The sequence below is a fragment of the Epinephelus lanceolatus genome, chromosome 24 (assembly GCF_041903045.1).
Source record: "Epinephelus lanceolatus isolate andai-2023 chromosome 24, ASM4190304v1, whole genome shotgun sequence".
Classification (NCBI taxonomy): Eukaryota; Metazoa; Chordata; class Actinopteri; order Perciformes; family Serranidae; genus Epinephelus; species Epinephelus lanceolatus.
In genome coordinates this window covers 7,354,383-7,379,126 of record NC_135757.1, presented here as the reverse complement: position 1 = coordinate 7,379,126, position 24,744 = coordinate 7,354,383, and the positions used below count along the sequence as shown (strand labels likewise).

Here is a 24,744-nt window from a genome sequence, read left to right as displayed (position 1 = left end):
CGTGGGTCGTCTCCATAGCAACGGTTAATGAGACACGCGGCAACTGTAATAATTACGTCAGTTGGACAAATAAATAAAACGTAGCTGGTCAAGTTAAAGTAGTCCGTGTAACATAAGACGCGGATTGATACAGTACCCACTATGAAGCACACGGCACTGCGCACTGATTTCCTCTGCTTCTTCTGTAGCCCCGCCCACTCTGAGCGGGCCGCTCTCCCATTGGTCAGCTGCATGTTTTCCGTTTCAAACTTCAAGCTTCACCCGGAAGTGATGGGAATAACTGAGCCGTACATGGAGAAACCGCTTCAAACTTAACAGCTCTGCGCAAATATAGAAATATTTAACAGTCAGAAAAAGCGTCACTCGGTTTGACAGCACGGGGAAATATGAAGTAGCTCAGGAGGCTGAATATTTGAGCTCAGTACGGCACAGTAACTGAAGCTGTTCGCCATGAAAGCAGCTAAAAGCAAGGTAAGACTAGACTACTGTCAAACTTAATACACAGCTAAGACACCTTAAGATAACTACGTGTCATGAGAGGAGCAGAGGAGACCTTTACTACTGCTCTGAGTGGCTGACTGTTAACATGCTTCAGTACTGCAGCTGGCTAAAATGCAGGCTTGTGATTGGCAGGTGGTGACATCAGGGAGGCTGACAGGAGAGGGCAAAGGGCCGCCAGCCAGGAGACGGTGAGCACACTGGCCTTATTTATCATCTTTTACATATACTGTATGTTCCTCTCAGCCCTCCCCATCCTTATGCTGCTCTCTGCTCCTCTGACTTGTGTTAGCAGAGTTCCTCCAAATCCAGGACCAGCAGCCCACCCTGAGCCCGCCTACTCTCTGTACTCCACAGACTCCGAGGACCAGGTAAGGAGGTGAACTGATTCACAGTCAGCAGCATTATAATTAAAGCTACAGTTGGTAATTTTTCTGTGAGGGTAGGGAGCTCCTGGACCTCATTGTTTTCCCAGTTTGCGGACATTTTCGGCCTGTGTTCGTCTTTGAGTTAGCTGCTAACTGCTATCAGCTGCTTTTTAAATCTCCCACCTCTGCCTGCCTGTAAATAGAGAAAGCAGCATCACGTTGACAGTAGGTGGACTTGCTGAAGAGGAAGTGCGTCAGTGATACTCACAGCTGTGCTCCGCCCCCTCAGGTCACCTCGCTCCACAAGGGTCTGGACCGCTGTGCCGCCCTGCTCGGTGGCATCCTCCAGGCTGAGAACACAGGTCAGATGAGTCTCCTAACATAAACGCCATGTAGAGAGCAGCCACAACCGTATGTTATTTAAACCCTTGGGGTTGGACTTGGTTATTTTTGTGTGTGTAGAAGCCTTGCCAGGCGTTCCCAGAGCAGTGAAGGGTGGAGCAGCTAAATCAAGACCATCTACGTCACTGGGGAAGAAGACCATCAAGAAGCTACCTACAAAGACAGGTAGCTGCGTGTTCATGAGTGTGTATGTGTGAGGTTTATTACGTTTATTTGGCAGTTGGAGTTAGCTGCTAACTGCTATCAACTACTTTTTAATGTCCTGCAGTGGGTCGCACGCACAACACGCCAGACCTGAAGAGCCGTCAGCCAGTCCAGCGTGGATCGGGCAGCACCACCCCAAAAACAGCTCATCAGTTTGCTGCTCCAGCTGCACACTCAGGAGTGAAGCTCCATCCATCTCGCAAACATCCCGCCACCCCGCTGCGGTGTCACCTCCCTCCATCACCCGGCCAAACCCTGCAGCACCTCCCAACCACCGCCACCACCCCTCCACCTCAACCTGACAGCCAGGCTGCTCCTGAAGCTCCACACACACACCATGAGGCAGAGTGTGACGGAGAAGAGGAGGACTTTGTTCCTGTGAGAGACGTGAATGGCCACAGCAGTGCCGCAGACACACACACGGCCGTGTCAGTCATGCAGCTGGAGCCTGGACAGAACCAGGACTCAGACAGCAGTGCAGAGACGGAGGAAGTGAAAGTCAAGACAGCTCAGTATCTGCTGGGAGAACTCAAGGCTCTGATCACTGGACAAGGTAACGTGTCGCTCCGTCAGTACAGAATCTGTGGACACAGTAATTTACAGAAGACAAACCACCCTCTGTGCTGTCATACTGTGTGTGTGTGTGTGTGTGTGTGTGTGTGTGTGTGTGTGTGTGTGTGTGTGTGTGTGCAGGCAGTGTAGCAGAGCGACTGCTCAGTCACCTGGAGCACACGGTGTCTTCATCACTGATAAATGTTGGTGGTTCGAACATCCAGACTAAACCACAGGTGTCGTCACTGCACAGCGAGAACACTCAGCTCCGCAGGTAACACACACACACACACACACACACACACACACACACACACGATAGTCTGTATAACACAATGGACGAAACCACCGTGTATTTTGGCTGTTGCCATCTTTGATTTTTGGAGCCAGAAGTGACCATATTCAGACCAGACAGCTGAGCTAACCCTTATGCTAGCAGCTAGCTTGGTTAGCACAGTGCATTTACAGCTATGGCTATCTGTGATAATGCTAATGCTAATTTTTGCTAGCGAAAAACAGGCATTAATACAAAATGTTGAAATTTCAGTTCTTCTCGTAAGTACATTTTGCATTAATGGTTTTAAGCCTGTTTTTCGCTAGCAAAAATTAGCATTAGCATTATCACAGTTAACCACAGCAAAAAGTACAAACAAAAACTAAACAACTTTTTTTAGGAGACCAAAATATTTAAATTTCGAGAACTGAAAAGACACTGAAATAGCGACAGCTACGTCTATGCCTATACTATACACTCCTGTAACCAATGTTGTCGCTGTCGTAGCGACTTGTCAGCAAACAGGACCCACCTGTCATTCAAATTGGCCACGTCCCTATGACATAATTTTAAGCTTTAATAATATGAACACCCCCTGTACAGTTCATTTCGTACCATAAACATGTTTATTTCCGCTGTAAAGTTGGGCATTTTAACATGGACGTCTATGGGGACTGACTCACTCTTGGAGCCAGCCTCAAGTGGCCATTAGAGGAACTGCAATTTTGGCCACTTCCACGTTGGCTTCATTTGTCAGCCCCTTAACTTGGCTCTCACTTTAGGCCCCACACATGGACCCTCACTAACTGATCTGTGTGTGTGTGCCAGGCGTGTGAGGATTCTGAACCAGCAGTTAAAGGAGCGGGAGAAAGCAGAGAGGGGACAGAACATGGAGACGCTGTGTCACTCAGAGGGTAAGAACCGTGAGTGTGCTTATGTTGCTCTCTGTGAAGTTCACAGTTTGACTCCCGCGTGTCTCCGCAGCGTCCACTCTGCAGGAAGAGCTCACGAACGCTCAGGCACGTCTGCAGGAGCTCCAGGATGACCTCACAGAGCTACGGAAAGCCTTTCAGGGCACACAGAGCCAGCTGACGGACAGAGAGAAAGAGAATGTGCTCCTCAAAACAGGTTCAGACTGAAAAATCAATATCGTATCATAAAGCCCGACTTGAAAAAATCCAAACTGTCCCTTTAATGTGTAATCGTTTCAATATATGTGTGTGTGTGTAGACCTGGAGGCCACAAGAAGCAAGTTGTTGGACAGTGAACGACAGAAGACTGAGTTGGCTGCACTCGCCCAGCAAAGACTGGAAGAGATAGGAAACCTTAAAAGGTGTGTGTGTGAGGTTGGGGGGTGTATTCCCTCTGGGTGTTTTCCCAAATGTGAGTGTTAAAGAGATTTTAGTGCTGAAAGCTCCTCGAAGCTCCGCCCCTTTTCTCTCCTCTGTGTGTTTCAGGATTCTTCAGAGTCAGGATCCATCCAGTCGTCGTCCAGTTGTCGACAGCTCAGTGTCAGACACCATGCCAGCTAAACAGGATCCAGCAGAGCCGCCCACTGAACGCATCACCCAGTTCCTCCTGTCTCTGGGCGAGTTGGAGCCCACACACACTGAGCATGTGTTTGTAGCCGCGGAGAGAGAAGACGACACACTACAGGAGCTGAGAGACACATTATCACATCCTGATGTCAGATCTCAGCGAGGTGACAAACCTCATCCCGACCAGTCACGTTGTCTGGATGGAGTCCAGTCCTGTGGGCGGCGGCAGGAGGAGCTGTCTCAGTGTGAGGTGGAGTCGGTGTGGTCTGATTGGAGCATGAGGTCAGGGTCAACCTTCACCAGCAGAGACGAGGCGGCGTTCAGAGACGGCCTGGCAGCTCTGGACGCCAGCATCGCCAGCCTGCAGAAGACTATTCAACTTGATCTGGGGAGGTGATGCACACTCAGCTTTGATATCTGTACGAGATATGTTGTAATGCACACATTCTATTGTATTCTACATTTGGGATGATTTTAATAAGTGATATTTCAGATGGAAAATAAAGCACATTTAATATTTTCTTGGTGGTGATATCATTACTTGTGATGAGACAAAAGGACAGGCAAAATTTTAGTGGTTTATAGTCGATTTTTTTTCAAATTTGGCACAAACGTCCACTTGGACTCAATTGATTCGATTTTGGTGGTCAAAGTCCAAAGGTCAAAGGTCACTATGACCTTGCATCCATCTCATTCTTATGGATTATATCTCAAAAACGCATTGAGGGAATTTTTTTTCAAATTTGGCACAGACGTTCACTTGGACTTGACTACGAAATGATAAGATTTTGGTGGTCAAAGGTCAAGGCCACAATGACCTTGCGTCCGTCTCATTCTTATGCACCATATCTCAAAAATGCATTGAGGGATTTTTTTTTTTCAAATTTGGCACAACGTCCACTTGGACTCAACTTTAAACTGATTTGATTTTGTTGGTCAAAGGTCAAGGTCACTATGACCTTGCGTCTGTCTCAGTCTTATGGACCATATCTCAAAAACACATTGAGGGATGTTTTTTTTTTTTCAAATTTGGCACAAACGTTCACTTGGACTTGACAATGAACTGATAAGATTTTGATGGTTAAAGGTCAAGGTCACTGAGTTTGCATCCATCTCATTCTTGTGAACATGATAGCAGAGGAAATGTCTGCTGGTTGCTAGGCTAATTTATACAGTGTAAAATGCCATAGGCTTGTGCTAATAACATTAGCATGTTATATTTTTTTGGAAAACGTGTTTAGTATAAGACACTTGTTTTTTCAGTGAACCTTGTGAGCTGTAATGGAGCTGAATTATGTACCATTACCTTTGTTAAATGCTGTTGTCTCTGGCTTCATGAGTAGAGGAAAAGTCCGCTAGCTGCTAGGCTAATTTATACAATGTAAAATGCCATAGGCTTGTGCTAATAACGTTAGCATTTTGTATTTGTTGGGAAAATGTGTCCAGATAAAGACAAGTGTTTGTCTGTGAATGCTGCGAGTTATAGAGAATCACTTGACACCATTTTTACGAAAATGCAAAACACATTTTAATAGCAAAAGAGGCAAAACCACAAGTATAAAACCAGCTGTCAGAATCAGCAGCCGATGTAGTGTTTACAAAGAGGCAGCGTTTCTTCAGTACGCTGTCTGTACGTTACAGTAACCCCACAGATTCCCCTACAGTATGCTTTATAAAATTACAGTACAGCTCTGGATAAAGACATTCATCTGCTCTAAAACATAAATACAGGATTTCAAATTAAAAGCTACCAAAAAAACAAACATAACATATTCCCTTTGGTATTCAAGGCCAGCAAGTAGTGTGTGTGCAGATGTTCCAGATCAGGCCACATTCAGAGAGGATGGACACACACACACACAACACTGAATAATCCAAGCAGACAGCCCTTAATAGTGCAAACCAGCCGGCAGGAGCAGACACACAGATCAGTGCTGTAAATACTGAAACACATTACAGGAAATATCAGCAAAGATGAAACAGGAAGTTCAAATGGTCAAACAGGTCCAGATCCTCAACAATCCACACCTCCATCTGTTCATTTTAAACCGAACATTATGTTAAAATGGAAACGAAGGCAAACTGGTCTTTTGTCTTGCAAACTCTGAAGCTTTAAAAGGAGCGGTCCGATGTTTTATGCAAAGCTGTCAGTTTCATTTTGACATCAGCCGTCTCTGGGACAACTGAGTGTACTCCACTGCTAAAAATATTATATATTAACCCTTTGCTGAACAAAGAGTGCTGGAGTGGACCCCAAAAAAATAAAGAAAATGTTTCATAAAGTTTCATTTGGCCATTACTTGATGAAACCAAACTGCATTGCCGTCCCTTGAGCCTTTGTCATGACACCAAGAGCGCCATCTAGTGGGTTCAGCAAATACAACTGGTGCTTCATGAAGCTTCATTTGACCATCACCAATAAACAGCCAACTACACAGCCGCCATCTTGGGGTAAAATGAATTAACAAATGCTAATTTAGACCTAACAGGCTGGGTAACAATTTGACTCGGCAACCTTCACTTTACGTTGACTCAAGTAACACCACTAGACCTGGCAACCCTGACTATGACAGTACAGGACTATTAAGTCTGAAATGTGTCACACTGAAAAAACTAAATTAAGTATACCCCAAACCACTTATATTGAAATGCAATATATTAATTTGACTTAACTCGGAGGCCACTTTGTAAAATGACAGGAGGCCAGCTCCATCCACTGATGAAGACCATGACATGCAGTTAAAAACTCAGGAACAAACAAACAAAACTAGGTTAACTAACGTGTCTGCGATGTCCGTAATAGTGACTGTGTGTTTGGCAGCACATTGTGAGTGTTCTTTAAAGCGTGTGGAGGAGCAGAGGTTCCCTGGCTGTCCTTATGACTCGTGGTACAGCTGGATCTTGTATCTGTGCTCGGCCTGGCCGTCGCTCAGCTCCTCCGCCGTGTCCCCGAAGCCGTGGAAGTGTCCGTAATGCAGGAAGTCCCCGCTGTCTGCTCCCATCAGCCCGCGCCAGGCCGGCCGGTGGGACACGCAGCTGCTGGGGCTGCCAGTCAGGTGCAGAGAGCCACACATGTCGGCAGAGGAGTGCTGAGCAGGCGCCGCTGCCACCTGCTGGTTGGCTGGAGGGGATGGTGGCGAGGGGATCCTTTTGGGTGGCTGGTCGGTGTAAGGCAGCGTGTGATGATGGCCGTTGGTGATCGCTTTGGTGTCGTCATCTAGTTTTTCAAAGACAAAGACTCCTCGTTAGCAATTCATGCAACATTATACTTTGTCGTTTTGTGATTGTTTTATCAGTCTAACAGTCGCACCTGAGTTGAGCTCCATGTTCATGCTCTCCAGCTCCTCTCCTTCGCTGCTCTGCATCTGCTCCAGTACATCTGCAGCAGGACGCACACAAAGAGGAGAGTAAGGACAGGTGACATGTGTGACAGGTGTTGGGAGCCTTTATATCATTATCACGATGACTCACAGTGTAAAATTCAATGAAACAAATGCTAAGCTAACTCTTACTATCAGGTCCCCTGGCTTTCTTCATGTGCCCGGCATCCACGGCTGCTAGCAGCCTCTTCCTGCCGAGCAAACCCTGACCACACGGGGCGCCGTTCCCATTCTGCACCCCGTTCACGTGGAGCCCGCCGCACTGCTGCAGGTGCTTCTTGGTTTTGGAGATGAGGCAGAAGCAGTCGAGGAAGCCGTGCGCGTGGGCCAGGTCCGCTGCCGTCTGCCCACTGGCGTTCCTTAACCTGAACCAGAGGAGGGACGGGTGAGACGCTCTGCTTCCTGTTTGACATCACGAACAGGTTGACTGCATCCTGCACTCATCACTGTGTTACTCTGATCAAGTCTGTCAGTTAGAGGACTGTGACGTTGCAGGGAGAGATCGTCATGAGCCAGTAACAGACCTCAGAACAGCTCACAGTAGGTCAATATGACCTTAAATCCTAAATGTGTTCTGGTCTTGACCATCTCCCCCTGAAACACTCAGCTTGCTACATGAGTAAAATATAAAGGGTGGGTATGTTAAATGATATCTGACATCTTTAGTATTTTACTTTTATGACCAAAAGATAAAAGAACTGATTAAAGACAAATGAAAAAACAGAATAATCTACAGTTTAAACACAGTCCTGTTAGCTGAAATGTTAGTTAGATAATCCTAACTCTACTTCATTTAAATAAAATGAAATGTCTCATAACGAGGTTCTGAAATAACCAAATTATTATATCATTTATCTTCTACAATACCAGACAACAAGTATTATTTTTTTTTTTTTATACAAATGACTTATATTGCAAATACAAATAACCTTTTGGTAGCCGTCTAGAATAAAAAAAAAAGTTGCTTTTTCGGTCCACTAGATACGTTTAACTGCAATAAAAATGATAGAAGTGAGAAACTTTATCTTTGAGGGTTCCTACAGATTAAGGTAAGTGGGATTTAAGACTTTTTTAATGCCCCACAGAGTGAAATTCTTACTTACTTACAGTTCGTGAGAATGTTACCAAAATATTTACTGTAACATAAAACATTACATTTAATTTTGGTGACATTTATGCAAGAAACATTTTTTAAATTTAAAGTTACATATTATTTTGAAATTTTACAATTCATAAAAATTGCTTGTTAAAGATCGATTTAAGACATTTTAATACCTATTAAGGCCTTATTTTTTTAGATTAATGAATTAAATGCCATTAAGACTTTTTAAGGATTTGCAGGGACCCCGTTTATAACAATGATGTTGATGAAGTTTTCCTTTGGGGATATAATTTGCACTTGAAAAAGTAATAAATCAGAATATTTTGCATTGTATGTAGGGATGCACGATATTTGAGTTTTGCTGATATCTGATATGCCCGAAAAAAACCCCAACTTATTTGGCCGATACTTGGTACCAATATCGATAAATGCGCTTTTTTCGTCAACTACTTTTAGTGATCAAGTCTAGGAAAAACCATGTTGACCAATCCTGATGGTTCATTCAAACGGTGATATTGGCCGATACGGATGACGTACCGATATTATCGTGCATCCTCAAATATATGTTATTGCAAAACTAAACATCATGCAAAATGTTTAAAATCATATTGTATCGTGACTAAAGTATTGTAAAACTATTCTATCGTGGGGCCTCTGGTGATTTCCTTTTAATACATATCTCGTGATACCGTGATAAGACAATATTGGACGTTTGACGTACTGGAATCCAGTATATAACTTGTGAAGTTAAAGTTAACTTAGTGTAAAAGACTTAGCAAACATTTATTCTACGGTCCGAAAACAACTACAATGACTCATTATGCACGATACATGATGGATTAAGCCTTTTTTAATTTGACCATCTTCTCTAATGAGTTGAAAAATATGTCTGATGTTGAGAGAAGTTTCACTTTTAGAGTTCTGTCAGTTTCAGATTTTGAGAATGTAAGTGACACAAATATTCAATTTAAAGTCTAGATAGTTTCTAGATAGCTTTGGTGTGAGTTGCCGAGTGTCGGAGATATCGGCCATAGAGATGTCTGCCTTCCCTCCAATATAATGGAACTTGATGGCACTCAGCTTGTGGTGCTCAATGTGCCAAAACATACATTTGAAAAACTCAACAGCAATGTGTCTTTGCAGAAACCGCGACCTGGTTACTCAAGATAATCCACAGACCTTGTTGTGAGTAGTTATATGAAGGAACTATTTTCCTTCTACCAAACTACACCCATCAACTGTATCGGCAGCTAGCAGTAGGATGCTTCGAATTCCACCGAGGACCAGGTCCTTCCTTTGGGGAATTTTCGAGGATGCATGTGTGTATCCTCAACAGGCATGACGTATCCACAATTCTTTGCCGGAACTGAAGGCGAGGCCTCTTCAATGACAAACACCTCGGCACATGCTGGCCTGCTCCAATTTGTGTTCGCCGAATGCTAGGAAGAAGTCTTGATTAGACTCTGTAAGACCCGACTCCGAAGGACCATCCAACCGAGGAAGCATCCTTGACTTTGAGGAGCACTGAGTCTCAAGAATTCTGAAGAGAGACATTGCTGTTGAGTTTTTCTAAAGGTATTTCTCTGGCGCTTTGAGCACCACAAGCTCACTGCCATCTAGTTCCATTATACTGGAGAGAAGGCAGACATCTCTACGGCTGATATTTAGCTAAGAACCTGTTCAAAGAAACATTTCATTTTATTCTTTTCCTGACTTGACTCTTCACGTGTCACTGTCTACTCTGCTCCTTTGCCTCCACCACACTGAGCTCCCTGTGATCTCTACACTAACTCCTGAGGTGTGTCAATAAGCTCGCAGTTTGTTAACACAGTAAGCATGCAGGTCAAGACATGACTATCATCATCAGTTCTTTCTGAAACTTGAAACCAATCACTGCAGGAAATACCTCGCCAGTTTGCCAGCTGCGGAAAGTGTAGGAAGCGAACAACTGTAAGATGCTCGCTGATGCACATGTGGCAGATTCTGCAGTGCCTATTTGGATTGCTCCCTCTTTCTGGGATTACTCAAGACAAATCGTGTTCAAATTCAATAGCTGTAAAACATCAGAACGTGCAGGGTGTTTGCAGTTTGAAAATGCAGCGCATGGTTATCCTTTCTTTACAGAATATGGCATAAGATCCAAAAGCAAGTCTAAATATTCAGTTCACAATGTAACATGTAAGGACAAAACAAACAGTGTCAGATTAAAACAAGTCTGTAAACACCCTCATTACTATCGCTGCTAAAATCCCCTGAGGCTGAAAAGCTCATGATGTCCGTTTACTGACACTGATCCATGTCCGAATCGACCACAACTCATTTGATGTCTCTTGAAGTCAGAGCAAACAGAGACATTAGAGTAGCTACATATCTAATCTGTTCCTTGAGTCAAATTGAATGTTTGTTCCAAGTTTGGATAAATTCCCTCATGGCGTTGTTGAGATATCGCCTTCACAAAATGAGACATACGCAAGGTCACAGTGACCTTGACCTTTGACCACCTCATCTAATCAATTCATCCTCGACTCAAAGCAGGTGTTTGTACCAAATTTGAAGAAATTCACTCAACTTGAGACATAACATTCGAGACAATGAGACGGACACAAGGCCACAGTGACCTTGACCTTTGACTACCAAAATCTAATCAGTTAATTAGGGGTGTAACATCATACACATTCGTATTGAACTGTTCGGTACAAGGCTTTCGGTTCGGTATTCTGTTACATTTGGAAAACAAAATGTACAGCTTAATCTTTAATATGACGCTCTCAGTCTACTGCCCTCGACAAGGTGGCCAACAGGACGGAACAGGCAACATGCTGTCGGCCCCTAGCACCCCCAACCCAGAACCTCTGCCCAGAACGTTCTACTCCAGTGAGACACAATGGGAGGCAGCTATGCTAAGCTAGCTTGTTGCAAGATGGTTATTAAAGACATATACAAATGAAATCCTGCTTAATCATCACCTATGGGCTTCTACTCATGTGTGGTGGTGACTCTGTTTGCAGAGCTCCTGCCCTTTAACTGTATTTTGATGTTTTTGTGAACTGGGACCGCTTCTGGGCGGAGATTTCCCCAGCCAATGAGAGAGCGCAGGTGCCGTGCCCGAGCATGTCCGAGCATGCACCAGCGCGAGCCTTGCCTGAACCTCTTCTGTGAAGCCTTCTTCCGTACCTCTGGGCTCCGTACACCCGGGAGAAATGGCGGATACTGACGTACCCACGAAGAAAAGGAAATTAAATGTGAGTGAGGCAAAATGCCGAGCCGATAAAGCACGGGCCAAAACTCATGTGAATATCATGGTGGCTTTCACTCACTTTCGAACACTGAAGGAGAGGCTCGGGATATACAGCGACACGGAGTTGGCCTGCTTTCTGTTGGACAGGTAAATACCAAATACAGGCCGGTTAGCTTGTGCTAGTTTGCTAGTTTATCAACTTTTCCATTACAACAACTGTAATTCCTACGTAGTTTGTTGTGGAGGCTAATTCTGACTATCAACTGATGCAAATAACTTTACGTTTAGCTAATATATGGCTTGATGTAGTGTGAGGATTGAGCTTTGAATCATTTTGTGTAACACCCAACTGCTGGGAGGGTTAGGGGCAGCGCGCAGTTGAGCCTGATAGGAGGGGCCAAATTTGAATGTGTGTTTACAAACAGCAACTGGAAAATCCTCCAGACTCTACCTTTAACACCATTACCAGATCAGAAATAGAAGATCTTCCGATAACCTACAAGTCTGGTGTTTGGAGCCACTTCGGTTTCACTGTAAATTAGTTTAGAGTATGACGGTAAGACAGTATGGGAAAAACCACCGAGCTAAAGAACGAACCACCGCACAGCTTCAGACTCTCTTCAGCAGCTAACCCAGTAGCTAAGGGGCCCCGGCTGACTATAATTCCTGCTTCATACAAAAACAAAAGCCCAAATTATTTCTACTTTTTGCTGAATCAAAAACGTACCAAACTGTGACACCACTGTATCATATCAAACAGAACCGTGAATTTTGTGTACAGTTACACCCCTTCAGCTCATCTTTGAGTCCAAGTGAACGTTTGTGCCAAATTTCGATAAATTCCCACGGTGCGCTCGAGTTACTGCATTCATGAAAATGAGACAGACAAAACACCACAGTGACCTTGACCTTTGCCCACCCAATCTAATCAGTTCACCCATGAGTCAAAGTGGATGTTTGTGCCAAATTTGGGGCAGCGACTGCCAATTTAAAAGCGAGATCACAGCACTGACACCTCATCAGCTTTTACAGGTGATGTGGAGAAACTTTCTGCTGCTGCTGGAAACCTGGAGCCTTATACACAAACATTATGAGTTTACTCTCAAACAGTTCCTAGCTAAAAAGATTATAGCGAGGACTAGTTTAGGACCTGACCAAGAGAGGAACAGAAACGTTTACCTCAGTGAGGAGGTGTGGTTGACTTTGTTGCTGGATATGACTCATTCTTTTAAAAGGTGTGATTGGTTGTCTTTTGTTAGCCTGTCAGGTGAGGACACCCGGTGGCGATGCAGTGAACTGCATCACAAAATGAGACTGCGTTTTATGATATAATGCATGTTGAAGAAGTTTTAGAAGAAATATTTTGCAGTGTAGTTACACAGTTATACAGGTCTTACATATTTGTCTCCAGGTGAATACAGTGTTTTTGTTTGTGTGCCGTACGTAAATAGAAACACATGAGCTTTTCTGCTTCTGGTGCTGCCAACATGCTCATTAACTATCTCTATCATTGAACATATAACATACGAGGGCATTTTTACCTATGCAGCTCTTGGAGAAAATACAACACACACAGATAAGATCACTTTACATCAGCTGGTTTGGGAGGGAAGAGCCAACGAAACATCTGGGATATTTCTACACCTTCAAATCCTGCTGATGCTGCACAGAGGTCAGACTGCAGAATACTTACTGTGGTTTAGCACCTGCTATCAACAGGACCTGGATACACTCCAAGCTACCTGAACGAGCCGCCTTGTGGATGGGAGCCTCACCTACAAAATCCTGAAGACACAATGTCAAACTCTGGAGAGATCAGTGAAGGCTAAAAAACCACATTACAAGTACATCCACTCTAGTATAGTACATGTTAAATGGACCTGCTGGGCGGTGTTGGGAGACTGACCTGCCTGTTGACGTCAGCTCCAGCCTGAGTCAGCCACACCACACAGTGAGGATGTCCTCCAAACGCGGCGGTGTGTGTTGGCGTCTGGTTGAAGCGGCTGGTCACCGTGTTCACCTCACAACCCATCTGCACCAGGTGCACCACACACTCCAGCTGTGTGCAAGGAAACACAGAACACAGGCAGGTGATGAGAATCAGACTTTGCCTGAGATGGTGTTGCCCTGTATAGTTTAAGCACAGCTCTGGTTATGTGTAGTGTATGTATACTGCCTGATTTGTATTTCTGAATCTAATAGTTTCTGTTTTTATTCTTATTTTTATTATTATTATTTAGGCTATGTTTCCCTGTTTATCTGTACTTATTTCTGTCCTGATGCTGCTGAAACACCCACATTTCTCACTGTGTTACCCCAAACAAACAACATTACAAAACTGCGCATGATATTTATCCAGCCAACAAACTCATCAAGATTTTTAATCAAACATCTATTTTATGAATGTAAATGTGATTTTATTGCCTACCTTTTCTGTAATTGTTATTATTTTGTCTTTTATTTGTTCTATATTAGCTTACTTTGACCCGATGTTGTGCGGTCACGCTGGATGCTTTGACCCATCAAGAGTGGAGTCATGCCTGTGATGTTATCTTTATTTGGGTATGATGCATGAATGATTTTGTTTTTGTCCTAATGCCACATGTTGTAAGTGATGGCTTCTATAATAAAAAGATTAAAAAGAAAGATAACCCCTTAAATAAATTTGAAAAGATAACTCCTAAAATATATTTTTAAAAAAAGACAACCCCTAAAAATAAATGAAAAAACAAACAAACAAAACAAAACAAACAAACCCTAAAATATATTTTCAAAAGTATGACAACCACAAAAACAAATAAAAAAGATAACTCCTAAAATCAATTTTAAAAAGATAAACCCTGAATACATTTTTAAAAAAAGACCACCCCTAAAACAAATTGGAAAAAATATAACCCCTTAAATATTAAAAAAAAAAGATAATCCCTAAAATATAATTAAAAAACATATAGCCTCTAAAATGTATTTTAAAAAGACAACCCCTAAAATAAATGAAAAAACAAAACAAACAAACAAAAAAACCCTTAAATATAAAACATATTAAAAAAAGATAACCCCTAAAACAAATTGGAAAAAAGATAACCCTTGAAATAAATTTTTAAAAAAAGATAACCTCTGAAATATAATTTTTTTAAAAAGACAACCCCTGAATTGAATTTAAAAAAAAAGATAAACCCTAAATATAATTCTTCTTTTTTTTTTTAGAAAAAGATAACCCCTTAAATATTAAAAAAAATCCCTAAAATATAATTCAAAAACATAACCCCCCCAAAATGTATTTTAAAAAAAGGATAATCCCTGAAACAAATTCAAAAAAGATAACCCCTAAAACAAATTAAAAAAAACAACAACTCTGAAATATATATATTTTTAAAAGACAACCCCTAAAAGAAATTGGAAAAAAGATAACCCCTAAAATAAATTTTAAAAACACTTAAACATATTTTTGAAAATAAGATAAACTTGAAAACAAATTTAAAAAAGATAACCCCTTAAATGAGTTTTTAAAAAAGAAAACCCCTAAAATACGTTTTTAAAAAAGATAACTCCTTAAATAAAAAAAGATAACCCCTGAAACAAATTTTCAAAAAAGACAACCTCTGAAATATATATCTTTTAAAAAGACAACCCCTGAACTGAATTTAAAAAAAAAGATGAACCCTAATTTTTTTTAAGAAAAAGATAACCCCTTTAATATTAAAAAAAATCCCTAAAATATAATTCAAAAACATACCCCCCCTAAAATGTTTTTTTTTTTTTAAAAAAAAAAGGATAATCCCTGAAACAAATTAAAAAAAGATAACCCCTAAAAGAAATTTTAAAAACACTTAAATATATTTTTGAAAATAAGATAAACTTGAAAACAAATTTAAAAAAGATAACCCCTTAAATAAGTTTTTAAAAAAGAAAACCCCTAAAATAAGTTTTTAAAAAGATAACCCCTTAAATAAAAAAAAGATAACCCCTGAAACAAATTTAAAGAAGGTAACCCCTTAAAAAAAGATGACCCCTTAAATAAAAAAGATAACCCCTGAAATAATTTTTAAAAAAAGATAACCTCTGAAATATATATATATATATATATATATATATATATATATATATATATATATATGTATATATATATATATATATATATATATATATATATATGTATATGTATTAAAATGTTAAGCCCTATAATAAATTATAAGAAGATAACCCCTAAAATAAATTAAAAAAAAAAAAAAACAAACCTTAAATATATTTTTGAAAATAAGATAAACTTGAAAACAAATTAAAAAAACATAACCCATAAAATAAGTTTTTTTAAAAAGATAACCCCTTAAAAATAACACCTAGCCCCTGAGAAAAAGTGTCACGTAGGATGTTGGGCTTTATTGCACATGGTTAAATCAGTTATTTTTAAGTGAAAGATGTGAGGACAGTGACGTCATGTCAGCATGAACTGTATCTTAAATCTTACAGTATCAATCACTGATCTATTGACACGTTATTGATCTATTATTAACTATTTCCTGCTTCTCTGGAGTTGTTTTGGCGCCTGAGCCGCTATTGGCTGCACTGGAACCAATAAAAACACAGCATGCGGTGACGTTGTTTATTTTTTCCTCCCCTCATAACTTTATTGTACAGTCACAGTCAGACAGCTGCTGCGTTAGGAAGCGACTCAGTGACAGTGAGGAAAACGGCGGGTTCACGAGCTGCAGCAGACTTCACTCAGAGAACAGTATTAAACATTAAATATACACCTTTAGGTTCATGCTGGTAGCTGCTGTGCACCGCCATGTTGTGACTGTAAACTATCATGAGGGCAAATTAACGTTAGTGAAGCCGTTACTGAAGTTAACGGCTGTTAAATGAAGTCACATTAACTACATGGTGAATAACTGTCAAGTTATAACATCCCCGACTGACTTGTAGAAGTCGACGACATTTGCTCGGTCACTAAATCTGTTAATCCCGCCTGTAGTTTAACGTTAGTGTTAATCCCTACCTGTCCATAGTGAGCAGCCCAGTGTAAGGGGGTCCATCCGTAGCAGGAGTCCTCGGTGGTCAGATGAGCCCGGTTAGAGGGCTGCTGTAACAGCGACACCAGAGCTCCAACATCTCCATCCCGGCAGGCTCGGTGGATGGGAAACCGGCCCTTGAACGCCTCATCCCCGGAGAAGTCCGGTTCTAGTCCCTCAGACATTAGTGAAGTATGAATGTGGCGGACTGAGGCGTTTTTCTGCAGGTTCCCGGTCCCACCGAGCACACTGACACGGTTCAAACACAAAGGAAGAGTAGGTAAGATTATTAGAGCGGCTGGAGAGTCACAAAACCCGGACTGGAGTCTGCCGGCTCTGTGACTGACAGCCATTCCAGTTTGGTTGGAAACCGGACTGAAACACTCCCGCCGGTGTGCCGCCCACAGGTCAGAGGGAAACTTGGAAGTAAGGAACATTATTTATCAAAGTATCTCTGAAAATATTCTTTAAATACCAAACAACTTTGGGCTGTTTCCCTGCTTCAAACATAGCTAACTATGCTAACGATGCTAGCTTCGACACGGGTGCCAATGTAAAGGTGAGGTGTGTAAGATTTAGGGAGATTTGGTGACGTCTAGCGGTGTGGGTGAGGTTTTTACTGTAAACCGAATTATCCACAGAGGTCTCCTCCCCTCCAAAACAAACAAAGCCTGTGATTTAAACTTAAAAAAGCCAAATAATGACATTTCACGCTTAAAATCCACGTATTTTAGACGCAGTCTGGCTTGTAGCTGCGAGGAGCTAGTCTCACACATGCCCATGTGAGGTCGCCTTTTTTCTCTAATAACATAAGATCCAGACCTTCAGGAGGTTTTCACCATAAGCCGAATTATCCACAAAGGACTCTTCCTCTCCAGAATTAAAGGACCAGGTAATTTAAACCACTAGAAACATTGAATAATCCAGTTTCACGTTACAAATCAATGTATTTTAGATGCAGTCTGGCATGTCTGCAGGCGGCTAGCCCAACACATGCCAATGTCAGGTTACCTTTTTTTCTTTGATAAGTTAAGATCGAAACGTTTAGCAGGTTGTCACCATTAGCCGAATTATCCACAAAGGACTCTTCCTCTCCAAAATAAACGGATGCAATCATTAAACCACAAAAAACACCAAATAATGCCATTTCATGTTACAAATCCATGTATTTCCAAGGCAATCTGGCACATTGATGCAGGCAGCTGGTCAGTGTGAGGTTACATTTTTTTTACTTAAAAAAAGATAACCCCTTAAAATATATTTATTAAAAAGAATAACCCCATAAAATATATTCATTAAAAAAAGATAACCACTTTAAAATATATTTATTAAAAAAAGATAACCCCTTAAAATATATTTATGAAAAATATATAACCCCTTAAAATATATTTATTAAAAAAGATAACCCCTTAAAATATATTTATTAAAAAGAATAACCCCATAAAATATATTTATTAAAAAAAGATAACCCCTTAAAATATATTTATTAAAAAAAGATAACCCCTTAAAATATATTTATTAAAAATAGATAACCCCTTAAATATATTTATTAAACAAGATAACCCCTTAAAATATATTTATTTAAAATAGATAACCCCATAAATATATTTATTAAAAAATAACCCCATAAATATATTTATTAAAAAATAACCCCTTAAAATATATTTATTAAAAAATAATAACCCCTTAAAATATATTTATTAAAAAAAGATAACCCCATAAAATATATTTATTAAAAAAAGATAACCCCATAAATATATTTATTAAAAAATAACCCCATAAAATATATTTATTAAAAAAAGATAACCCCTTAAAATATATTTATTAAAAAAGATAACCCATTAAAATATATTTATTAAAAAAGATAACCCCTTAAAATATATTTATTTAAAATAGATGACCCCATAAATATATTTATTAAAAATAATAACCCCTTAAAATATATTTATTTAAAATAGATAACCCCATGAAATATATTTATTAAAAAAATAACCCCATAAAATATATTTATTAAAAAAATAATAACCCCATAAAATATATTTATTAAAAAATAACCCCATAAAATATATTTATTAAAAAAAGATAACCCCTTAAAATATATTTATTAAAAATAGATAACTCCATAAATATATTTATTAAAAAAGATAACCCATTAAAATATATTTATTAAAAAAAAGATAATCCCTTAAAATATATTTATTAAAAAAAGATAACCTCTTAAAATATATTTATTAAAAAAGATAACCACTTAAAATATATTTATTAAAAATAATAACCCCAAAAAATATATTTATTTAAAAGATAACCCCTTAAAATATATTTATTAAAAAAAGATAATCCCTTAAAATATATTTATTAAAAAAAGATAACCCCTTAAAATATATTTATTAAAAATAATAACCCCAAAAAATATATTTATTAAAAAAGATAACCCCTTAAAATATATTTATTAAAAAAAGATAACCCCAAAAAATGTTTAAAAAATATAATCCCTACAGTATTTTCTTTTTTAAACGATAACCCTTACACACTATATAAAAAAATAACACCTAACCTCTGAGATAAAGTAACATAACATAACATCAAAGTAAGATAACATAAGATCCAGATGTTAGGGAGGGTTTCACCAGAAGCCGAATTATCCACAAAGGTCTCTTCCTCTCCAAAACAAACAGAGCAGGTGATTTAAACCACTAGAAACATTGAATAAAACAGTTTCACGTTAAACATCAGTGCATCTCTGATACAGTTCAGCATGTTAGTGTGTGCTCATCCTTGTCTGATCCAGATGTTGAGGAAGCACAGGAATTCTTATTTTCAGATGTTTATACACCAAAGAAGACATGCTTATTGTGCCAATATATCCCCCTACATCCTACACACTGGTTCCTTTAACAAGCTATTAATACTACTGACAATGCTAACACTCCCACAGGAGAAGAAGAAACCACAGCAGCAGAAGAAGAAGACAATAAACCGACCACCAAAGATGACAGCATCATTAGGAGAGAAATCTCTGCCTCTGAGTCATGGTGCAAACATGAAGGCAAGCCAACAGGTAACTTTACTCAACACACTTTCAATCCATGGTCTCTGAATACATCCATGTGACGTAAATATAGACAGTGTGGCTGCACTGGGGCCCCTGGGGTGGGGTGGGGGCCTAAAGAAAGTGGAGGAGAGAATCAAATTGCCGCCTCAGAAATGATCCATGCATTGAGATCGAGCTTTCTTTTCTCTCAGGATGACTTTGTCAGAGTGAGGAAGAGAGACCTGGAGAAGTTAACCACAGAGGTCATGCAGCTGAGGGAGTTCCTGCCCAGAGTGCTGAAGGCGGACCTGATTGAAATGCTGCATAAAGCTCGTGCAGCTCAGACAAGTACGCCCCTATTGAACGAAACCTCGTGTCAGCCACGTGTCATGTGTTAGCTAGTAACTGTTAGGGGTGGAGGGGAAAATCGATACAGCATAGTATAGAGGGAGAGACGCTGTGCTGCTGCCAGAGGAGCCGCTGACTGAGTTCCCTCTGAGCGGTGGGTCGCTAAAAGAGTCTGAGATGTCCGGGGCGTTCAGGACGCCACAGTTTATTCCACACTACTGAAGCTGCTCCTCTTCTTGGAACCACTACGGAGTCGGTAACACTTTCGCTTTCAGCCATGTTTGTTGTTGCCATGGGTAACAGTATGACGTCAATAGGTCAAGAAGTCAAAATAATGTGAATATCACGTGTTTTGGCTCATTTATAGTACATAGACCTGGGTAAGTGGACACCCACAAACCTGCAGACATTTTGTGTGTGTGTGTGTGTGTGTGTAGTGAAGGAGCAGCTTGTGCAGGAGCAGGAGAAGTTGCAACAGGAGTGTCTGCACCTTCAGTCCCGGCTGGATGCAGCTCAGACTGAGTGTCAGAAAGAGAGAGAGGTGAGAGATGCTGTGTTTCTGGCTTTACCTTGACTTTTAGTGTGTCATATCAAGACGTGTGTGTGTGTGTGTGTGTAGGAGAAGCTGCTGCTACGCGAGCAGCTGTGGCAGAGCGACGCAGAGCTGCAGCAGCAGGTGGACTTCTGCTCCGGTCTGGGATCGGCAGCCGGCGGTCTGCTGTGGAGCTGCTCTGCCAGCGAGGACGCGGTCACACGCTGGCTGGCTGATGTGAGTCGTCTCCACTTTCATATTAAACAGTGAGATAATTGGATATCTGACAGCTGATTGGTGGAGGTGTATTGTCTGGTGTGTGTGTAGGGGAAGCTGCAGGCCTTCCTGGCCGTCGCTGCTCATACTCTGGAGAGCTTCGTCAGGTCTCTGGATGAGGAGGCCAAAACTCAAACCGAGGACCACACCTCTCAGGAGCACCAGTTCGTGCTGGCGCTGGCTGGAACCATCACCAGTGAGTTCACAGCTGCTGCACTGCCAGCGAGTCACAGCAGCTCATTTGAATCAGGGTTGGGTCTAATTTCCTGCCCTTATTTAAAATACATGCAGGTCATTAGTCACTGTCGCAGCCTCAAGCACTGGATGTACCGTCAGAATTTATTTCTCAGGCTGATAAAGAACGGAACATAAAACGGACCAGGTGTCCCCTCCAATCATCTGCCTTCTTCCTTTCCAATCAGACATAGCAGCAGTAACCTGTGGCCGGGACTTCCTTTCCAGCTCGGCGCACGTCCTCCTGGACACTCTGGTGAAGCTTTTGGAGCTGATGAAGCCCGGCGTCTTCCCCAAACTGAAAGTGTACGTGGCGCTGTAGTAGAATGCAAAACACAAACCACTGGTAGTTTCAATTTGAAGATTCATTTGTACGTGCACTCAACACCTCTGGCCAGTGTGGCTCACTCAGTAAAGCATGTCAGTGTCTCGATGTGAACAGCAGGTGTCGGCACTGTGCTTCTGCACTTCACAGCAGCTGTGTGTCGCTGCAGGTTGATGCTGATGGCTCTGTATAATGTCAGCATCAGTGTTAAAGGACTGAAGTGGCTCAGTGAGAACCCAGGACTCCTGCCTCTCATCTGGACCCTGCTGAATGGTAAGGACACCATTTGGAAACACACAATAATGTTCCGTAGTGTCACGTTATGGGAGTGCCTCTGACTTCCCATCAGTGATTATGATTTACTACACTTGGCAGCTTCTCTGTGCCTGTACGATCAGGGCGTGTTTGACTGCATGCATTTGAATGAGCCACAAACATCTCAGTGGGAGAGTCCAAAGAGTTCAGTAAGGATCTGAGAGTGTGTGAATGTCACCTGGGGCCATACTGAGCAACTACAGGTCCCAAAATCATGAGTGCAACAATGGTTTGGAAGTACAAATTACCAGGAGATGTGTTTTGTTCTGGTTTCTGTTTGTAGTCTGAGTATCATCGACCAATTATGTTTGAGGCACGTAAACAAACAAAGCGTTAGCTTAGCATTAGCTTTGTTTGTCTTCATTTATATGCAGATAAGGGCTTATAGAGATTAGCCCAGACTCCCAAGAGGTGCAGAGGGCTTTGACGCCAATTTTCTGAGTGGCCACCAAACACCGTCATGTGATGCCATGTGGTCCGAAAAGACTTTTCCATAGATTTGGTAGATGTTTATTTTTACTCATATTTTTGGACTGTCTTAAACCATAGGAATAAAATATATGAATTTTAAAATTGGTTAAAAGTCCTCTTTATACTTATGTGTAATTAAGGGCAGTACGCTTAGAGAGACAAAGCTGTCCACAATGCCGACAGTGCCCTTGTGCTCTCAGTCACATCCACCCCTCGCTCCTCCACAGCTCCACCCTACTGTCTAAATATGGGGTTCATCCCAATATCCCTCCTCAACTCCTCCGTCCTCTATCCTCGATATCAATTGAGACTCGCCATCTTGTAGGACGTCTCAATTCGTTAAATGCACTCGGAGGAGTCGAAGAGAGGAGGCTTTCTGAGGGGAAGCGAGGATACACGCTTAGCGTCGCTTCACGCGGCGCTTTAAAGGAAAAGACGTCTCATTTCTCTATCGTCACATCTCCTTGTTTCTTTACTCCTCGCGTCACATCCTCACATCTCTCCCCCGTGTCTTACGAGGGCGGAGCTAAGACGCGAGGAAGAGATGCAAGCGAGGGAAACGTGGATGCGAGTTTCGGTATTGGGAGGTCACCTCTGGCTCCAAAAAGACAAGATGGCGACAGCCAAAATGTCAAACTTGAGGCTTCAAAAACCAGTGGGTGACATCACTTTGGCTACAAAGTTGTAGGCTGACCTGCTGGAGTTCCTTCTCCATTTGAAAAGCACAGGGTCACACCAGTGTATGATTGAATTGTTGATAGCGTCCAGGTGTCGGCCTCCACCCTACCTCTGATCTCTCATTGTCCGACAGATGGAGACTGGGAGGTGTCTCTCCACTCTCTGCGTCTCCTGCAGTCAGTGTTGCTGGAGGAGGAGGTGCTGCTCCTGCTGGGCCCTTCTCTGCTGGATCCAGACCTCCAGGCTCTCGTCAATCGTCTCACCTCCAGCGCTCAGCCCGGCCTGAGACTGGCTGCCCAGCAGACCCTGGAGGACCTGCAGACCCTCCAACAGGTGCCACACTCACATTTTGTCTTGCAGGACAGGTTTGTTCACCTCAGGTCTTAAAATACTTAACAGGCAGTGCCCAAACTGCGCTTCAAAAATTGCCCCTTGAGCCGACCACTCCTAAAAAGAAGGTGTGTCTACAACAATCAGAAATAACAACAAACTGTATCTAGAGATCATTTGTGAGTGTAATAAAACACTGAATCCAGGTCCGGCTGACAGAGTCCTCACATGACAGGACGGCACACAGAGGTGGAGACACACATTTTAATGCGTGACAGCAGGCAAAGCATAGGTGTGAAGAATAAAATGAATGTTAGCTGCTTCAGTTTCTTTGTCCTTAAACACACATGAATAACACAGAGCCACTGTTTAAGATCCTCTCCAGACAGAGACAGGTTTATTTTACACTTGTGTAGGTTGAATAAACGACCACATATATAGGACCATGTGTGATTTAATGTGAGCACAGAAAAATGCATTTTAATACAACATTTTGTTACAGGAATAATAAAATCAATTGCTTTTTTTAGTCCACTAGATGTTGGTGCTGATGTTGTTTTTTTCCTGGTGAGGTCAGCAGAGGTCACAGTTAGCTGCATTTGGCAGGAAGTTCATCAAAACAAAGATGGAGGCACCAGAGAAAGAAATTAGAAATGCACCATAGGCATTTAAATCAAACGTCTGGACTGGATTTTTAACATTGAAAGAAGGACTTAGGATATAGTTTGCCGCTGACAGCTGAGCTAACGCTAAACCCGCTCCGCCGAAAAATCAACCAACACTGGACACATTTTATTTTCCGCGTGTTGCTACATTCTCTCATAAAACTTGGCTAATACACATGATGCATTGCCAGGTAACGTTAGCCACCCCATTGATTTCTGTTATTAATCAGCCATTATAAAGCCATAATACACGTACGTTCTTTACATGCGTTATGAATCTCAGCTAGTGATCACTGATTAAGGTTAAATGCAATTAAACATGACGTTAACGTACCCTGTTCTGCCGGGTCCATTCGGCGAACTCGTTATATACACTGGATGTTTTCTTCTTAGATGTTGTAGCATTGAGGACGTGCTATTGTGGTATGCTAACCCCGTTTTGCAATACACACAGAACTGTTTTCTTCTTCTCTTCTACCATTGTTTTGCAATCCGTGCTTCACATCCACGTTACAGCTGCGTAGGCTATCAATAGCGAAAGTATCAAGCGCGAATGAATTCAACACATTTGTGAGCAGGGAGGGACTCCATTAGTTTACCTGGAGTGTTGGTAATAGTGAAGTGTGGGAGCGATGATAAATGACAAGTGTTTGTGTGTTTCCAGGGTCGGGATGTAAACAGCAACCTCTGATGTGGATTCACGATCTTAAGTCCGGACCTCCGTCTGTGTTAACTTCTCCGATCTGTGTTTGTGCACTTCATGTCCAAAGTCGGGAGAAATTTTCATCAAAGTTAAGCCTTACATATTAAAGTAAAAGGAACAGTTTCAATATATAAACTTTAAGTGTTCTTACATGACCTGTTCACTGTTGAGCCTTCAGATTTGTTCATGTTTGTGTCTTGATTGGTTTTTACCCACTTGATGTGAAAACAGTTTTTATAGAAGAAACATTAAAGATGTTTGCACACTTTCA

At 41.4% G+C, this 24,744-nt stretch overlaps 3 protein-coding genes across 6 annotated transcripts; 2 read left to right on the top strand and 1 right to left on the bottom strand.

Annotated features, from left to right (window-relative positions):
• Window positions 1–244: 244 nt before the first annotated feature.
• ccdc14 (coiled-coil domain containing 14) lies at window positions 245–4,356 on the top strand. 2 transcript variants are annotated; one of them, XM_033615653.2, is made up of 11 exons: window positions 245–471; window positions 634–689; window positions 791–869; window positions 1,156–1,228; window positions 1,329–1,433; window positions 1,537–2,025; window positions 2,166–2,298; window positions 3,127–3,212; window positions 3,283–3,426; window positions 3,529–3,631; window positions 3,756–4,356. In XM_033615653.2, exons 1-11 carry the CDS (start codon window positions 451–453, stop codon window positions 4,231–4,233), a joined length of 1,767 nt encoding a protein of 588 aa, XP_033471544.2. In that variant the 5' UTR covers window positions 245–450; the 3' UTR covers window positions 4,234–4,356. The 2 variants fall into 2 exon arrangements, with proteins under 2 accessions (XP_033471544.2, XP_033471545.2); XM_033615654.2 differs by having other exon boundaries at window positions 246–471; window positions 794–869.
• A 983-nt stretch (window positions 4,357–5,339) lies between these two features.
• On the bottom strand, window positions 5,340–16,918 carry ankrd10a (ankyrin repeat domain 10a). The gene is made up of 6 exons (XM_033616014.2): window positions 16,553–16,918; window positions 13,463–13,615; window positions 13,250–13,341; window positions 7,349–7,581; window positions 7,147–7,215; window positions 5,340–7,053 (listed from the first exon to the last, which is right to left on the bottom strand). Exons 1-6 carry the CDS (start codon window positions 16,916–16,918, stop codon window positions 6,713–6,715), a joined length of 1,254 nt encoding a protein of 417 aa, XP_033471905.2. The 3' UTR covers window positions 5,340–6,712.
• On the top strand, window positions 16,855–24,744 carry hsf2bp (heat shock transcription factor 2 binding protein). 3 transcript variants are annotated; one of them, XM_033616015.2, is made up of 10 exons: window positions 16,855–16,991; window positions 19,501–19,623; window positions 19,809–19,944; window positions 20,382–20,485; window positions 20,564–20,713; window positions 20,804–20,948; window positions 21,175–21,292; window positions 21,481–21,584; window positions 22,909–23,108; window positions 24,435–24,744. In XM_033616015.2, exons 2-10 carry the CDS (start codon window positions 19,555–19,557, stop codon window positions 24,459–24,461), a joined length of 1,053 nt encoding a protein of 350 aa, XP_033471906.2. In that variant the 5' UTR covers window positions 16,855–16,991; window positions 19,501–19,554; the 3' UTR covers window positions 24,462–24,744. The 3 variants fall into 3 exon arrangements, with proteins under 3 accessions (XP_033471906.2, XP_033471908.2, XP_078021665.1); XM_033616017.2 differs by lacking the exon at window positions 16,855–16,991 and adding an exon at window positions 17,000–17,124; XM_078165539.1 differs by lacking the exon at window positions 16,855–16,991 and adding an exon at window positions 17,200–17,457.

What these genes read in the sequence shown, in the direction of transcription:
- ankrd10a (XM_033616014.2), bottom strand. Translation starts at nt 16,918, where the DNA reads ATGGCTGTCAGTCACAGAGCCGGCAGACTCCAGTCCGGGTTTTGTGAC. An exon ending in GGGCTGCTCACTATGGACAG is followed by an intron (nt 13,616 to 16,552) that starts GTAGGGATTAAC and finishes CCTTGCACACAG; the next exon opens with CTGGAGTGTGTGGTGCACCT. An exon ending in GAACATGGAGCTCAACTCAG is followed by an intron (nt 7,054 to 7,146) that starts GTGCGACTGTTA and finishes TTGAAAAACTAG; the next exon opens with ATGACGACACCAAAGCGATC.
- hsf2bp (XM_033616015.2), top strand. Translation starts at nt 19,555, where the DNA reads ATGACAGCATCATTAGGAGAGAAATCTCTGCCTCTGAGTCATGGTGCA. An exon ending in GCTGGCTGGAACCATCACCA is followed by an intron (nt 20,949 to 21,174) that starts GTGAGTTCACAG and finishes CTTTCCAATCAG; the next exon opens with ACATAGCAGCAGTAACCTGT. An exon ending in CATCTGGACCCTGCTGAATG is followed by an intron (nt 21,585 to 22,908) that starts GTAAGGACACCA and finishes ATTGTCCGACAG; the next exon opens with ATGGAGACTGGGAGGTGTCT.
- ccdc14 (XM_033615653.2), top strand. Translation starts at nt 451, where the DNA reads ATGAAAGCAGCTAAAAGCAAG. An exon ending in TGAAAGCAGCTAAAAGCAAG is followed by an intron (nt 472 to 633) that starts GTAAGACTAGAC and finishes TGTGATTGGCAG; the next exon opens with GTGGTGACATCAGGGAGGCT. An exon ending in GAAGCTACCTACAAAGACAG is followed by an intron (nt 1,434 to 1,536) that starts GTAGCTGCGTGT and finishes AATGTCCTGCAG; the next exon opens with TGGGTCGCACGCACAACACG.